At 45.7% G+C, this 16748-nt stretch overlaps 1 protein-coding gene across 8 annotated transcripts in view; it reads right to left on the bottom strand.

Annotated features, from left to right (window-relative positions):
- LOC137432846 (beta-microseminoprotein) overlaps positions 1 to 16748 on the bottom strand; it is a 129746-nt gene that overhangs the window by 99581 nt on the left and 13417 nt on the right. For 5 of the 8 annotated variants that reach the window (XR_010985583.2, XR_010985581.2, XR_013621571.1 and 2 more), the window contains exons 5-6: positions 13143 to 13363; positions 8444 to 8514 (exon numbers count right to left, since the gene is read on the bottom strand). Coding sequence is in view for 3 of the 8 variants with exons in the window: in XM_078768889.1 (XP_078625015.1) it covers positions 8444 to 8514; positions 13143 to 13177 (106 nt within the window). In the remaining 5 variants the exon portion in view is untranslated. The remainder of the gene's footprint in view (positions 1 to 8443; positions 8515 to 13142; positions 13364 to 16748) is intronic. The other 3 variants (XR_010985586.2, XR_010985582.2, XM_078768890.1) reach the window with 1 other exon arrangement.

The raw sequence follows: 16748 nt of genomic DNA, 5'->3' as shown, positions 1-16748 counted from the left end.
TAAGACCCCTGGGTGATGGATGGCCGACCGAGCTTTAACTCCGAGGCATATGACCCGAATTGATGGCGGTTCCTTTGGCACGCGCAGGGGAGGGATAACAAGGCCCTTACCTGAACAGCCGGACGCAATGAGGATTTTGCGAAACCACAAACAAATAAACGTACAAGACACAGGAATTGAAAATGCACAAATAAGGAGTTTAATGAAAATAATGCAAGGAGAACAAAACGAAAAGTAAGGTAAAACGAATTCCTATATTGATGCGCCTCCGCTCGGACTCGTATACAACACAAGGGGAAAACGAAAGTAAAAATACATAATGTTTCTGCCGGCCGGCACTTAATGCTGTCCTCGACGAGCACTTGGTGGGGTCGCCTCAAACCACGTTGCGGGACACACACAAGATGACGCAGATCCGCTGCCTTAGCCAGCTGCCGGTGTGAGGCAAGCAGACAGGATAGCCTCCTTACGATCGGAGTTGTCAACAAAAACTCTCCCACAGCTTCGATGTTTCTCTCAGGCACACACGGCACGAAGCGCAGCCATCACATGGCCAGTACCAGAGAGAGCGAAAGAATGTGTCTGCCTGCTACGAACACCGGAACCGAGAGAGAGAGAAAATGGCGGGACGTGTCCCTTTTTGCTCCAGCGCTCGAATGTTCCACGATGACATCACACTCTAACCAATCCCCGCACCCCACCACTTCAGTTCATGGTGATGACCAATCATTCCTTTTGGGGCGGTTGCCTCACGGCCTTAATGCCCATCGAGAACATCCGGGGGAGGGGTTCTCTTGCCGATCGGCAAATGTGATGGGTTTCTGTCGGGCTTGTCAGTGTTGTAATGTGCCTGAGTTCGTTTCCTGACAGCCCTCGTCTTATCGCAGGCCGATTTATTATAACCACAAAGGTCAGATCACAAGAGGTAGGACGGACAGGGGCATTATTCTTACTCCCTAAGCTATGTAGCACAAGAGCCACCCTCCGTATGGCCACACGTCACACTTAATCCGAACACACGGAGCTGACTTATTTACATCAAGATGTTCTTACACGACATTCGGAGCATGGTAATCTATACAATCCTATCTCGAATAAGGTATTTCATTGCCTACCCCCACACATGTAACAAGCTCACAGTGGATTTAAGCTCCCTATACACATGTCGGGAATCGAACCAGGTTCCACAACTTGAGTTCAAGGAATAACAAGCATTTATTGAAAAACCAATTACACAGCCGCTTGTGGAGGGTGAAAGGGATATACAATTCAATTGAACAGCATAGACCCAGACACTCCGAAGAAACTGGCAAACCAGGGTTTCTTAATATAGACAAAAATATTTTTAAAAAGTCTCCACTGAACATGTGAACTTTAACAAAAAGGGGGGGAAGTGGGCTCAATAGCTCCCACCTTTGTCCTATCTTATTTGGCATGAGCCAAGGGAAAGATGTAGGAGAAAGAGCATAGAGACATTCCCAAGACTTATCTTCTCATGCAGATATAAACCAGGCCTTCTCACAGGGCAAAAAGATGTGTTTCCACGAGGGAGTTTAACAGAGCAAGCAGTTTCACAATCTTGCTACATTTCTTGCCACCAGTTTGGTAGTAAAGCATAGTTCGAAGCAAGAGGGATCATAGGAAGCTTAATCCTATTTCTTTTATAAAGCAAACACTAATTAAATGCAAACAATAATTAGATAAGGCATAACTACGTTTATTCGCAGCTGTCCACACTCTCCATCGAAATCGAAGTTAAGTAATCGTTCCCATTTGTATTTTCGTTATAACTGTATTTATTTTATGGTGTTGTACGTATCGTGTGTCCCGAGGAAGATTTTCAGTGCAAATCTTTCGTACCTGTATAGAAAATCGTGTTAAATCGTGCCGTGTCTTTTGAGGCCTTGTACAGTATACAACCTTGAGGCTTCGTTTTCCTCTCAGCGGTCCGTCTTTTGTGCTCCAATAACTTTCGTTCTCTGCTTTTCCCAGTCTTTTCACCCCATAGCCTACTTCCTTGTTTAAAATCAACTCAAAAAAAAAACAAAAAATACATTTCCTTCTCTGTTCTTATTCTTTGTTCTCATTCGTTTATTCGTTCTTATTCGTTCGTTCGTTCTTCGAATGACGTTCACTGTTATTACTGTAATAACAGTTATTACTGATCACTGTTATCGTTCCCTGTTATTAACCTTATAATGTTTACACTTTCCCCTCAAGTTCTGTATTCCGTCATATATTATAACACCTTTTTCTTCTTCTTCTTTAAAAGGTTGCTTTCGACTTGCTCACCAAATCTATCCATCCCAAAAAAAAATTCCATCTCTTACAGTGCCTTTTTTCTACATTCCCTAAACTCTCCTGCACTCCATCCTCCCTCCAGCGTCCTTAAACGTATTTTTGACTCGAAGGTCACAAGAAACTCATTTTGCAATAAATGTTCGTTTCCCATTAATCGTACACTTTCTAAAATCCAATCTCACCCCTCCCCTCCAAATCTTCCCCATAACCCCTCCCATCCAAATCTTCCCCCTTGCCACTCCCCTCCTAATCCACCCCATCACCCATCCCTTTCAAATCTCTCCCCTTTCCCCTTCTCTCCTAAACTCCCCCCACACCCCTCCCCTCCAAGACTCCCCCTCGCCCCTCCCCTCCTTGACTCCCCCCTCACCCCTCCCCTTCAAATCTCCCCACCCTCATTTCTTCTCAATTTCCCCCCTCTCACTCCCCCTCCTCAAAGCGTCCTCCCCACTTCTTCCCTCTTCCAACTCTCACCTCCATCTCCCCCAACCTTCTGCCTCGCTCTTCCCCCTCCTCAAATAACACCTCATTGTGCCTCACCCAATCACCATCAAACCTTTTGTCCGCCCCATCCTTCCCTTTCTCCGAGCTATTCTGAAATCTCTGACACACCTTCAACAGCTCTCCCTACCTCTTCCACCTCTTCCACATCTTACCCTAACCCTCCTCCCCCCTGTTCTGTATCCCATGCTCCCCCTTCCTCTTCATTAACGGTATGGACCTCAAACATCCGGGGCCTTCGTTCAAACTCAACTGATCTCTCCATACAGGTTGCTTCTGTCAAACCAGACGTGATCTGCTGAACAGAAACTTTCCTCCTTCATGATGTCTCTGATTCCTTAGTATCTCTCCCGGGTTACTCCCTCCTCTGGTATGATAGACCTGAGCCTCGTCCTGGAGGTGGGGTTGCTATCTTTATAAAAAAACTCTCTTCCTCACTCGCCCTGCACTGCACTCTCTCCACCTCACCCCCAGGAATACCTCTGGCTACGGCTTCCCCTTCGCTCCCACCTCTTGTTCATATGTGTGTTGAACTGTCCACCAAACAGTGATGACTCCATCTACATCTCGCTGTCTGATAATATGGACCAACTTCTGTCTACTCATCCGAACTCTTTCTTCCTCATATGTGGTGATTTCAATTGTCACCATGCCAGTTGGCTGGGTGTGGGTACCCCTCTCACCAGCCATGGCTCCTCAGCAAAGGACTTCTGCGACTCACTGGGACTGACACAATCTGTCAATTTCCTGACCCGGATCTCAGTCAACGGAGCATCTTCTCTTCTGGACTTGGTTATGACTAACTTCCCTGAAAATGTCTGCTGCTCTTCTTCTGCTCCAATCGGCTCATCTGATCATGTGCTTGTTAAAGTGGACATCTCTCTGCCCATTCTCAGGGAGCCTCCTCAGCGTCGACGAGTCTGGCATTTCACTCAGGCCAACTAGCACGGTCTTCAAGCAGCCATCAATCATCTGGAATGGTCTCCCATCTCTACCACCTCTGACATCAACTCATCCTGGGAATTCTTCCAAAGTAAATTACTCTCTCCCATGCACAGATTTATCCCATCTCGTCTTCAGTTGTCATACCCTTCCTCCCGTCCATGGTACACGGAATCTTGTGGTGAGGCTGTTGCCCAGAAACAACTTGCCTTCGTCTCCTGGAAAGCAAATCCAACGGAGGGAAATCTCATTTCCTTTCACAAAGCCCGAAGCAAGTGTGTGTCCACCCTCAGGAGAGCCAGGAAACAATATCTCTCCGTTCTCAAGACCGAACTCTCTTATCTGTCTCCCTCTTCCAAATCCTGGTGGCGTCTGGTCAAATCTGTTTCTGGTGTTTGTTCCCCCTCCATCCCCTCCCTTACCTCAAACGGCTACACAGCTGACTCCGCTCGTGAAAAAGCTGAATGCCTCAACTCTGTGTTTGCCTCTAAATCTTGTGTCCGAAACCCATCCCTCTCTGTACCCACCATACCCAGTCGTACCCAGCTGCTCCTGGACTCCGTGTCCTTTCCTCCTGACAAGGTGGAAAAGTTTCTGTCAATCCGCGACTCTGATTCTGCAACTGGACATGATGGCATCAGCCCACGGGTCCTAAAAGCCTGTTCTTCCGCTCTTTCACTCCATCTCTCTGTTCTCTTCACCCTCTCTTTTGCTCAAGGTCAACTGCCATCTGCTTGGAAATCAGCCAACATCACCGCTTTGCACAAAAAAGGTGCAAAAACAGATCCTAGCAACTACAGACCAATCAGCCTTCTCCCAATTATCAGCAAAGTCATGGAATCCATCATTGCTTCGGATATGAAATCTTTCCTCTTCTCCAATGGCTTGATCTCTGATCATCAATTTGGTTTCAGACCAGGTCACTCTACTCTGGACATGCTGCTTCTGCTGTCTCAACAATGGATGGAGGTCCTCAATGCCAAACAGGAAATTAGAGCTGTCTCCCTCGACATATCACGTGCCTTTGATACGGTCTGGCACCCCGCTCTGCTCACCAAACTCTCCTCCTTTGGTATCCATGGAAATCTCCACGCATGGCTGGCGGACTTCCTCTCTCGTCGGAGTCAACGTGTGGCCCTGAATGGGTTTCTCTCATCTCCTCTTCCTGTTCAGGCTGGAGTTCCCCAAGGCAGTGTTCTGGGCCCTGTGCTTTTTCTGGTCTTCATCAATGATCTCTCTAACTCTCTTGAAAATCCTCTCCATCTCTTTGCTGATGACTCCACTCTCTGCCGCTCCATTCCTCATCCCTCAGATCGGCAGTCTGCAGCCTCCACACTCTCTGCAGACCCGGACAAAATCACAGAGTGGGCAAACAAATGGAACATGTCTTTCAATCCTGACAAATCTCACACTCTTACGATGTCTCTCCGAAAAGACCGACTGGACAACCCTCCCATCTACTTTCTGAATAATCCTCTCCAAGAAGTTCTGTCACTCAAGCTTTTGGGTCTCACTATCTGCCATGATCTTTCCTGGGAAAACCACATTTCCAAGCTGGCCTCCAAAGCCAGTCCCCGACTGGGCATCCTCCGTCGTGCGAAGTCCTTCCTTGGCACACCCGAGCTCCTCACCACATACAAGGCTTTCATCCACAGCTCAATGGAATACTGCTCTCTCCTCTGGGCAGGTGCTCCTGCGTCACACCTAGCTCGTCTTCACGCTGTTGAAACCAAAGCGTTCAGAATCATTGGAATCTCCCGCGATGACGCTATCTCCGAGGGCCTTTCACTTACTCACCGCAGGCAGGTTGGTGGTCTTTCCGTCTTCTACCGACTCCTCTCCGGCCTTGCTCCCCCAGCTCTCTCTGGGCTCTGTCCCCCAAATATTCCTGCAGGTCGCACAAGATCTGCCTGCAACCCTCTTATGGTTAAACTGCCAAAATCAAGACTCTCTGCTCACCTGCAGTCCTTCATTCCTCTTTTCTCCCGTCTCTGGAACAAACTCCCTCACTCTCTTCAATCCCACTCCTCCCTCCAGGGCTTTAAAACAGCTGTTCACCACCATCTCTTATCTTCCCCAATCCAAAACCTTGATCTTTTCTACCCCTGCTAATTTCACCCCAAATCCACTTTTTTGAGGTGACTTTTGTCTTCTTTCCTGGAAGTCCTTGGTGTCCTTGCGTTTTATACCTATCCTGCCTCCCCCCAGGCCCTCTGCCTCCCACACATCTCCCGATGTCCCTGCCCTCAAATGTTGTGTTTGTGTGCTTCCTCCCCTTCTCTCCCCATCTTGTCGACCACTCCCATTTTTATATACTTTGTTTACTTGTTTGTTTGATTTGTTTGTTTGATAAATGTTAGCTCTTTCACGAGCCTCGACTCTGTATACAAAAAAAAAAAAAAAAAAAAAAATGCATGATCTCGACACACATTCTCGAAGCCTCAACATCATCTATGAGCACATCATTTATATGCTTCTCAAGGATATGATGCAAAATGCTAAACCGTTTGGGGGAAATCTTCTGCTTCTGGGAGGTGATTTCCATCAAACTGCAAACATCATCCCAAGAGGTAACACGACTGACATAATTGAAGTGTACATCAAGAGATCCCCATTGTGGAGGCATGGGCAAATACTACCCCTGGCTTTCAACATGAGGACGGCAGGTCAGGAAAGGTTCAATAACTGGTTACTACAGTTTTGAAACAGTACATTAAGCACCGATGCTGGACTACAGACAGACAGAGTAGAGAAGCCAGCAGCAATGATTGTGGACCGAGACATTGTTGGTGCAATATATGGGGAAGCTTATAGATCCAAACACTCATAAATCAGTTACTGATATTTCAAGCAAGGTCACATGCTGCTAAATAATGCCATTCTTTGTACTACTACCTGGAGAGTTAACTCAGTATAAAAGTGATTTCATTGTATCTGATGACGAGCAAGCAGTAATCAACTTCCCGTTCAAGTTCCTAAATCAGAAAACCTCATCTGGGATGGTACCAATACGTACCAAGGATCGGGATCAAGGATCATGACGAGCAAGAAGGAATCAACTTCCCGTTCGAGTTCCTAAATCAGCAAACCCCATCTGGGATGCTAACATATGCACTACAGCTCAAGGTGGGCTCTTTAGTGACATTCTACACAACCGAAATCCAAGAAAATGTTTGCTTAATGGCACTCACTTAATTGTAAGACAACCACACTTACATTTTCTCCATGCGGAAATACTCAATGGTAGCAACAGGGGAGAGAATGTGTTCATACCGAGGATCGACCTTGCTCTCAGTGAAACTAACTTACCTTTCATTATGAAGAGGAGGTAGTTTCCTCACATACCTGCTTTCGTGATAACCATACCATAAACAAATCCCAAGGGCAGTCCTTCAACAGGGTTGTTATGTTCTTGCCAGAGACTGTCTTTGGTCACGTGCAACCTTACATAGGTCTCAGCAGAACTAAAGATGAAGAACATCTAAAGCTGCTAATTTCTCCACATGAGAATCAAGGAAAGCTTTTGAACAACACTCGCATATTTACCAGAAATGTTGTGCGAAGAGAATTACTGCGATAAATGAGTTTTTGACTTTGACACTGTTATGTTGATACAGCTATCGATTTAATCCAATACAACATGACTTTAAAAGCTGGACATGTATTCTCAATCATTATAGTTCCTTTATAGTTCCAGAACTCCGCTGCCCGTCTACTCACCCATTCCCGGACCCGTGACCACATCACCCCCGTCCTTTACAAGCTTCACTGGCTCCCCATCTCCCAGAGAATCCAGTACAAAATCCTCCTCTTGACCTACAAAGCCCTCCATAACCTGGCCCCATCCTACCTGGCTGACCTCCTCTCCAGACACACTCCCAACCACAACCTCCGCTCTGCTGGTACCAACCTCCTGACCCCCCCCCCCCCCTCCCCCATCCGGACCAAATTCAGATCCTGGGGGGACAGGGCCTTCTCCATCGCTCCTCCCACCCTCTGGAACTCACTACCTCACACCATCAGAGACTCCTCCTCACTCACCACATTCAAAACATCACTCAAGACCCACCTGTTCAACACTGCATTCAACATTTAACCCACAGCATTTAACCCCTGACTATCTCTTCTTCTTCTCCCTCCTTTTTGCTTTGGATATTTCCCTATTGATTCTTGTTTTTTTGCAATTGTTTTTATGTTTTGTTATGCATTATGTTTTGCACTCTGTCAAAGCGTCTTTGGGCTCCCTGAAAAGCGCTATATAAAATAAATGCATTATTATTATTATTATTATTTATTCACGGTTTTATCCAATGAATTGTTAATGTAGGTTTACAACACGAGTTCAAATAAATTGACTGTGATTAGGTGCTCTTCAGGACATGTATTTATTTACACTTCATAGAAGTTGAATGTGATTACTTCGAAATAAACTTTTTTCAATCTAAATTGCTTCGATGCTTCTATCATGAAAGAAAGGAACCTTTTGTTTGAAATATATGCAGGGAAAATGAAATGGTCACGGAGGTCATGCATCTTCATACTAGCAGGTACAGTATATAAAAATTAAAAATGATATTTCACGATTAATACGATATACGATCATTACAAAATTAATAACGATCAACAACGATATTTGTATGATTAACACAAAAAAATGATCATTACAAAATTAACTAGATGGTACTCATAGAATACTTACCCTGCGCAGTCAACTTGTTGCGAGCCAACTCTTCTGTTTTTGAACATATTTTCTTCTTTGTTCCAATATGGCTGCATGACAAGGATCGGGATCAAGGATCATGACGAGCAAGAAGGAATCAACTTCCCGTTCGAGTTCCTAAATCAGCAAACCCCATCTGGGATGCCAATATGGAAACCCCAATATGGATTTTGACGTGGCGACCCAATTTTCGATAGCGTTCTTCCCTTTGCGTAGATACACCCACACACCAGATTAGAAGTTAGTAGTTCGTTTATTTTTCAAGATATTTCGCTCACAAGGTTCAGACATATATATGGTGGTGGCCATCTTGAATTTTAATGTGGCGACCCAATTTTCAATAGCGTTCTTCCTTATGCGTAGATAACGGTAATTCCGGTACGAGTGCGAAATTCCGGTACGTAGACCGGGCCGCCGTGGTGCTGACCGGGCAGACGTGGTGTGGTGCTGACCGGGCTGACGTGGTGCTGACCAGGCAAACGTGGTGTGGTGCTGACCAGGCCACTGTGGTGCTGACCGGGCAAACGTGGAGTGGTGCTGACCGGGCCGCCGTGGGCTGACCGGGCCGCAGTGGTGCTGACCGGGCAAACGCGGCGTGGTGCTGACGGGGCCCCCGCAGCCGTGATGCCCCCCCCCCCCCAGAATTTCCATGTTTTAAACATTTCCCAGTGTGTACCCTGGATTTAGAATAGGTACACCGTATCCCTGCATGTCATAAGAGATGACTAAGAGGGTTGGCGTCAGGAAGGGCATCCGGCCATAAAAAAAATTAAAAAAACATTGCCGCAAAAAGGGAACCATGACAATTACAAATACATATGGGCAGGGTACAGCCCGAAGTGGAGATCGGTTTCTGAGGTTTGGGACATGGAATGTAGGGACAATGACAGGGAGATCAGGAGAAGTGGTGGAAGTATTGGTCAGAAGAAGAGTGGACATATGTTGTGTGCAAGAGACGAGATGGAAGGGAAGTGGTGTGAGAATGGTGAAGGGTAGGCAGGGACAGAAATACAAGTTTGTGTGGCAAGGGTGCCTGGAGGGCGTGAATGGTGTTGTGTCCTGTTTTCTGAGGAGTTTGTAGACAGTGTGGTGAGTGCGACTAGAGTGAGTGATAGGTTGATGATGGTGAAAATGATGATTGGAAAGCTCTTGGTGAACGTCATTTCGGGATATGCTCCGCAGGTTGGTCGGAGCGATGAAGAGAAGGACAAGTCCTGGTGTGCGATAGAGAAGCTGATGGAAAACGTGAAAGATGAGGAAGTTGTTGTGGTAGGAGGAGACCTAAATGGACATGTGGGAAGGAGTATGGATGGTTTTGAGGGAGTTCATGGGGGTTACGGATATGGCGTGAGAAATGGAGAAGGTGAAAGGCTTTTGGAGTTTGGAGCTGATGGAGCTGATTTGTTGATTTGTATTACTCAGTTCCAGAAAGAGGATAATAAGCTTGTTACATACACGTCAGGTGGGTCGACAACAACCGGTGACTACCTGATGGTGCGGAGGCGAGATAGTGGGCACCTCCGGGACAAAAAGGTGATCCCGGGGGAGGAGGCTGTTTTACAGCACCACTTGATTGTCTGCGACATAAGGGTGAAAGATGCGAGGAGAGCTCGGCGGGTGAAGTACCAATGGAGAATGAAGGTGTGGAGTTTGAAAGAGGTGACAGTAAGGGAGGCATTAAAAGAGAGGCTGAGTAGGGTAGAGGATGATGTGGTTGAGCTTGAAAGTGGTTAATGAAAGCTAATCTGTTGGGAGCCGTTGGTGAGGTTTGTGGATGGACAAAAGGACCACCGAGGCACTCGGAAACATGGTGGTGGGATGATGAAGTTGGAAAGAGGATTGACGAGAAGAGGAAGAAGTTCCAGGAGTGGCAGAAGGCGAAGGGTACGGGAGCAGAAACAGCAGAGCATGAAAGTTATAAGGCAGCAAGGAAGGCTGCAAAGAAAGAGGTAGCAAAGGCGCAGGAGGCATGTAGGAAAAAGTTCAGGAGGCATGTAGGAAAATAACTAAATTGTTACCTAAAAATTCTTCACCAATATGTTTGTAAAGGTGTGTAATAACATGTGTTAAAATGTTGAAGGTCAACTCCCGTGGGAAACCCAGAAAAAAAGCTGTTGAATTCGGGTACTGAAAAATTATTTTCGAGAATTTTAATTTTTTTAAATCGGCCCTTAAGTAACTTATGAGGGGTCAAATAAGGGTTTTTCATGATTCTGAGTTGATTGTTAACATTTATATTTCACCACAGACACTCCTTTGTGGAAAAATAATTTCTAAATATATCTCATTTTCTACTTTGCAGGACATGGAGTCTAGCAATATGGATGAAGACGTTACTCCACCTGTGCTCAATTGCTCCATCTGTGCACGCTCGGATACACCAGCTGAAAGGCTCATACAGGCAACTCCAAAGAGATACTCAACTTTATTGAAACAAGCAGAAACTGTCGAAAATGTTACTGTTGTGGAACGTATGAAGGAGGCTCAAAAGGAAGGAAAACTGAGGTACCACCAGAAGTGTAAAAATGATCTGTACAACAACTTTGTTGCAACCACCAAGAAGTCAGCTCAAGCATCAAAGGCAGAGAAAGAGTCATCAAAGTTGAAGAGAAGACGCACTACTTGTGAGTTCAGTTCATCAACTGGCTGCAGTTCTAGAAGATCACAGTCAGTTGACCTCCTGTATAAGGATGCATTCTTTGCAACCAACCAGCCCAGCTCTACAAAAATAATCCAGCACAAGCTAGAAAGAAATACAGAGTGCCAGATAATTTGACTGCAGATACACTGAAGGCAAGCTTGCTGAAGACAGCACGGAGTCGCGGGGTTTGACTGGGGCACTGAAGTCACTGGACGCCTGGAAGGGATCAACGACTTGGTAGCAGAAGAAACACTGTACCATTTGCGATGCAAACTTATGTTTGCGAGAGGTGACAGTTTGTCCAAGACTGATGAGGAAGGTAAAAGGAAGAGAGGACAGAGGAGTATTGATGAGGAGCGAGAGGCAGTTTTTATTGAATTCTGCGAATGGTTAGACTCAGAATTAGAGCATGGGGTAATGAACATGGACCAAGTCCATGAAAAGCTGCAGGAGTTTGATCAGTCACCAGAGAAGAGCCTTTCTTATTCAAAGCATTGGCTAAAGATAAAACTTCTAGAGAAATACGAAGACACCTTGTATTTCACAACACAGGAAAGAAGGGCAGATGTACTCTGTCTCAAAGATGGCACCGACAATATTCTGCGAGCGCATCATGCTAATCTTGACCATGGAGATGAGAAGACTCAGATCATAAAGACGGCACTCAAGTTCATATCCAATGATATTGCCTTGATTGATTTAGGTCCAAAGTCATACCCCACCACACACAGTATGACTGACATCGATAGTCAGCTGACACTTGTTCCTGCAAGCCTTCAGATGTTCTTGAGACCGATTGTCAAGACAGACGAAAGAGTTGCCGTTTGGGGGCAGAATTTTTTTAAGGCCTATCGACCTCGGTCTGGAGTATTGCCACACCAAATGGGGCTTGCCATACAACTTGATCATAGATTTGGGTCAAAATGGATGCTCAACAAGTTCCACCGGCTGGGATACACTGAGTCTTACACGGAGACACAAAACTACAAATACTGCTTCCTTAATAGTAGGAGTGGAGATGATGTTCCAGATACTTCTGGCACTCTTGACACCATTGTGGAGGAAACCGATGAACAGATCAATGATGAGGTTGCGGTTGATGCTGCGCTTGAGGATCAATCAGTGATGACAGCCAAAGTGCCAGCCAGTGAAAGTGAATTGTCAAGTAATGATCAGGTGGTCTTTATGGAGGTTGGGGAAAGAAACAATGCAGTCACTCAGTTTGTTGGAGACAATATAGTTTTAACATTGTCTCTATTCACGGAAACACTCCCTTTCACTCAATGGGTTGGATCGAAGTCACCTCTCCGGCACCACCTTTGCCAGATCCACAGACAACAGCAGCTTTCCCCCCGGGTGAAGTTGAAGGCACTCGACAAAGCTAAGATCCTGAGAGGAACTGAAGTAAAGATTATTCCATTTACGAACAGGAAACAGATAGGAACGAACGCGATCATGTTTCTCCCCCTTGCTGAGCTGATCTCCTCCCTGGCTCATGATCAGCCACTCCTCACTCCAGGTGACACACTCTGGGCAGCGGGGTGGGTGATCAAAGCCAACGATCCTGAGTTCCCACACTCCAACTGGAATGGCTGGATGAAGAGAATCCATGCTAATGATGCAAAGCAGAGCACACAGATCGAGTTCCTCCCAGTTATTGAAGGAGACCCTAATGACCTCAACACCATCTTCACCACTCTGAAAGAGTGCATACGGCACACTGGGGTCGCTATAGTGACCTTTGATCTTCCGATTTGGCTGAAGGCTGTGAATATAATAAAGCAGGCAAATCTACCCGTCATTCCAAGGTTGGGTGGTTTTCACCTGCTGAAGTCTTATCTTGGATCAATGGATCAATGGGAAACAGTGATTCAGGCTGGTACTGCGATTTTCAAGTACATTTACCATGGACGAGATACTACATTGGGTGAAATTCGGTACAACATGTTCTCAAGGAAGGCAGCGGCAGGAGTGATCAAACCAGAGACTCTACCTCCAACAGAGGGTGCAGCTGCACAACATTCACTCCGTGCCTACCTGCAGACCCGGGACTGGATCCTTCTACAGAGCATGTCTCTGAACCCCAGTGACTATGGATGGACAATAGGTGTGCATAGGTATGAGCCAGTTCCAACACTGGACCCCACGGCTCCTGAGGAGCTATTGCAGTTCACGAGCTGTAATTGTCATGGAGATTGCAGCAACCGGCGATGCAGCTGCAAGAAGAATGGGGTCACGTGCATCTCGGCCTGTGGAGTCTGTAATGGCATTATATGCAGAAACTGCAGTCATGATGTTGTTGAGTCTGAAGAAGACATAGACAATGACTGTTGAAACTTCTGACATTGTGAATGAGAAATAACTCTTGAGTATTATATATGTATGTGAAATAAAAGCTACTTTGTGTGTAAATGTAAAAGTGAAAATATAAATGTTAACAATCAACTCAGAATCATGAAAAACCCTTATTTGACCCCTCATAAGTTACTTACGGGCCGATTTAAAAAAAATAAAAATTCTCGAAAATAATTTTTCGGTACCCGAATTCAACAGCTTTTTTTCTGGGTTTCCCACGGGAGTTGAACTTCAACATTTTAACACATGTTATTACACACCTTTACAAACATATTGGTGAAGAAATTTTTTGGTAACAATTTAGTTAACAGATTTGTGAAATATCTCATAAAATGCCCTTACTATGCAAAGAAAGCTGTGGCAAAGGCGCAGGACGCATGTAGGAAAATGTTCGGAGAACGCTTGGATTCGGAAGAGGGTCAGAGAGCAGTATTCAGGATTGCAAAGCAGATAGCACAAGAGAGGTGTGATGTGATGGGGGTGAGTTGCTTGAAGGATGAAGTGGGACAAATCGTTGTGGACCCAGATGGAATTAAAGGAAGATGGAAAAGATATATGGAAATGCTGTTGAATACAGAGAATGAATGAGATGGCAACATAGAGAGTAACCCAGTTTTAGGACCGGCAGAGAAGATAACTGAGAAGGAAGTTGAGGAAGCCATAAAAGCAATAAAGAGTAGAAAAGCGGGAGGGTCGACGGGAGTTGGGGGAGATATGTTGAAGGCAGCAGGAAGTTGGGTGTGAAGAGAATGACAGAGATCTGTAATCTGGTGGTGAAAGAAGGCCGCATTCCAGTGGTTTGGGAACTGAGTACCCTCGTCCCTCTATACAAGGGGAAAGGTGACCCTCTAGAGTGTGGCTCGTACCGAGCGATAAAGTTATTGGAGCATGGAATGAAGGTATTGGAAAGGGTGTTGGAGAGGAGGATAAGGAAGAAAGTGAAGATCGATGAAATGCAGTTTGGATTTATGCCAGGAAGAGGAACGACAGACGTGCTTTTTATTGTGAGGCAGTTGCAGGAGAAGTACATGGAGAAGAGGAAGAAGTTGTTTCTTGGGTTTGTTGATCTGGAGAAAGCATTCGATAGGGTTCCACGCAAAGTATTGACATGGGCAATGAGGAAGTTAGGAGTGGAGGAATCGTTGATCAGAGGTGTGATGGCAATGTACAAAAGAGCACGCACAGCTGTAAGGACGAAGGACGGGACCAGTGGTGAGTTTGAGCTGAAGGTGGGAGTGCATCAGGGGTCGGTACTAAGTCCACTACTATTTGTAGCTGTGATGGAGGTGCTGGCTCAGAACGTAAAGGAGGGTTTACCGTGGGAGTTGTATGCAGATGATCTGGTGTTGATTGCGGAAAGTATGGATGGACTGAAGGAAAAGATGAATAAGTGGTAGGAATGTATGGAGACAAAAGGTCTGAAGGTGAATATCGGAAAGACGAAGGTGATGGCAAGTGGTAAAGCATGTGGTGAGGTGGAAAGAACTGGGAAGTGGCCCTGTGCTGTGTGCAGGAAGGGTGTCGGAGTGAACTCCATTCAATGTACAATGTGCGCTGAGTGGGTTCATCAAAAATGTAGTGGTCTGAGAGGGTCACTAACCAGTGTGGCAGCTACATTCAAATGTAAGGTGTGCACAGAGGGAGCTGTACATGGAGGAAATGTTGAGTTGGATCTTGGAGATGGCGTGAAGCTGGAAGGTGTAAAAACATTTTGCTACCTCGGAGACATGCTGAATGGAGAAGGTGGATCAGACTCGGCAACGGTTGCTCGAGTGAGATGTGCATGGAAGTAGTTTCGGGAACTGAGTGGCGTGCTGATGAGGAGGGGAGTGTCATTGAAGCTGAAGGGAAAGGTGTATGCTGCATGTGTGAGAAGTGTTATGATTTATGGGAGCGAGACATGGGTAATGAACGTAGAGCAGCAACGAAGGTTGGAAAGGGTGGAAATGTGAATGGTTCGATGGATGTGCGGAGTATCGTTGAGAGAGAGGAAGACAAATGATGAATTGCGAAAAATGATGGGAATAGAGCCTGTGATTGATGCTGTGAAGAGGAACAGGTTGAGATGGTTTGGTCATGTGTTGAGGAAGGATGAAAGTGACTGGTTGAGAAGAGTGATGGAAATGGCTGTAGAAGGAAGTAGAGGACGGGGAAGACCGAGAAAGACTTGGCTAAAGATGGTGGAAGACGAAATGCGGGCAAGGGGGTTAACAAGGGGAGATGCAGAAAATAGGGCAAGATGGAGAAGATTGTCATGGGGACCGCAAGGCTAACCCCCGCTCTAGCAGGGAAAATGGCCTTAAAATGCATGTTGTGTTGTTGTTGTCTTATGCGTAGATACACCCACACACCAGATTAGAAGTTGGTACTTCGCTTATTTTTCAAGATATTCTGCTCACAAGGTTCAGACATACATGGTGGCGGCCATCTTGGATTTTGACGTGGCGACCCAATTTTCAATAGCTTTCCTCTTTATGCCTAGATACACCCACACACCAGATTAGAAGTTAGTAGATCATTTATTTTTCAAGATATTCCGCTCACAAGGTTCAGACATACATGGCGGTGGCCATCTTGGATTGTGACATGGCGTCCTAATTTTCAAGAGGGTTCTTCCATATGCCTAGTTGCACCCACACACCAAATTAGAATTCGGTCCTTCGCTTACGCACGCACGCACGCACGTCCGCACGCACGGACGGACGGACGGTCGCACACACGGATGGAGGGGAAAACCATAGTCCCCCTTTCGCTCCGCGGTGCGACAACTATATGGTATTCATAGCATACTTACCCTGCGCAGTCAACTTGTTGCAAGCCAACTCTTCTGTTTTTTTATTATTTTTTTGCTTTGATCCAATATGGCTGCCAGACCATGTGAGCGATAACATCATACATTTATATTCTCCAATGTAATTGTTGCATAGATCACGCTCAATACATTTAAAACTGATCAGACTAAGCGTTGTCCCTGTTGAATTATGACGTCTTAATTATGGCACCAATGACGTCATCGTGAACACCTATTCCCCATATGGAGTTCTTTACATTGAGCCATGTTTCAATTTTTTCCATGCAGCGGTTTTGGAGGTTTTGAGGTGCAAAATTTTTCGGTTTTTCCAAGATGGCGCCTGCACCACATGACCGATGACGTCATGATTATCATTAAGATATTCTGAAGGAGGAGGCACTCCCATGGTGAAAATTTTCTGTCCATCAGACCAACAGTTGCTGAATTTTTTTAAATAATGATCAGATACGTGTTGTACTTTTCGAATTATGACGAAT

The sequence above is a fragment of the Myxine glutinosa genome, unplaced genomic scaffold (genome assembly GCF_964187855.1).
Source record: "Myxine glutinosa unplaced genomic scaffold, kmMyxGlut1.1 SCAFFOLD_665, whole genome shotgun sequence".
Taxonomy (NCBI): Eukaryota; Metazoa; Chordata; class Myxini; order Myxiniformes; family Myxinidae; genus Myxine; species Myxine glutinosa.
Note: the sequence above shows the minus strand (reverse complement) of the source record. Positions and strands in the feature narration are given on the sequence as shown.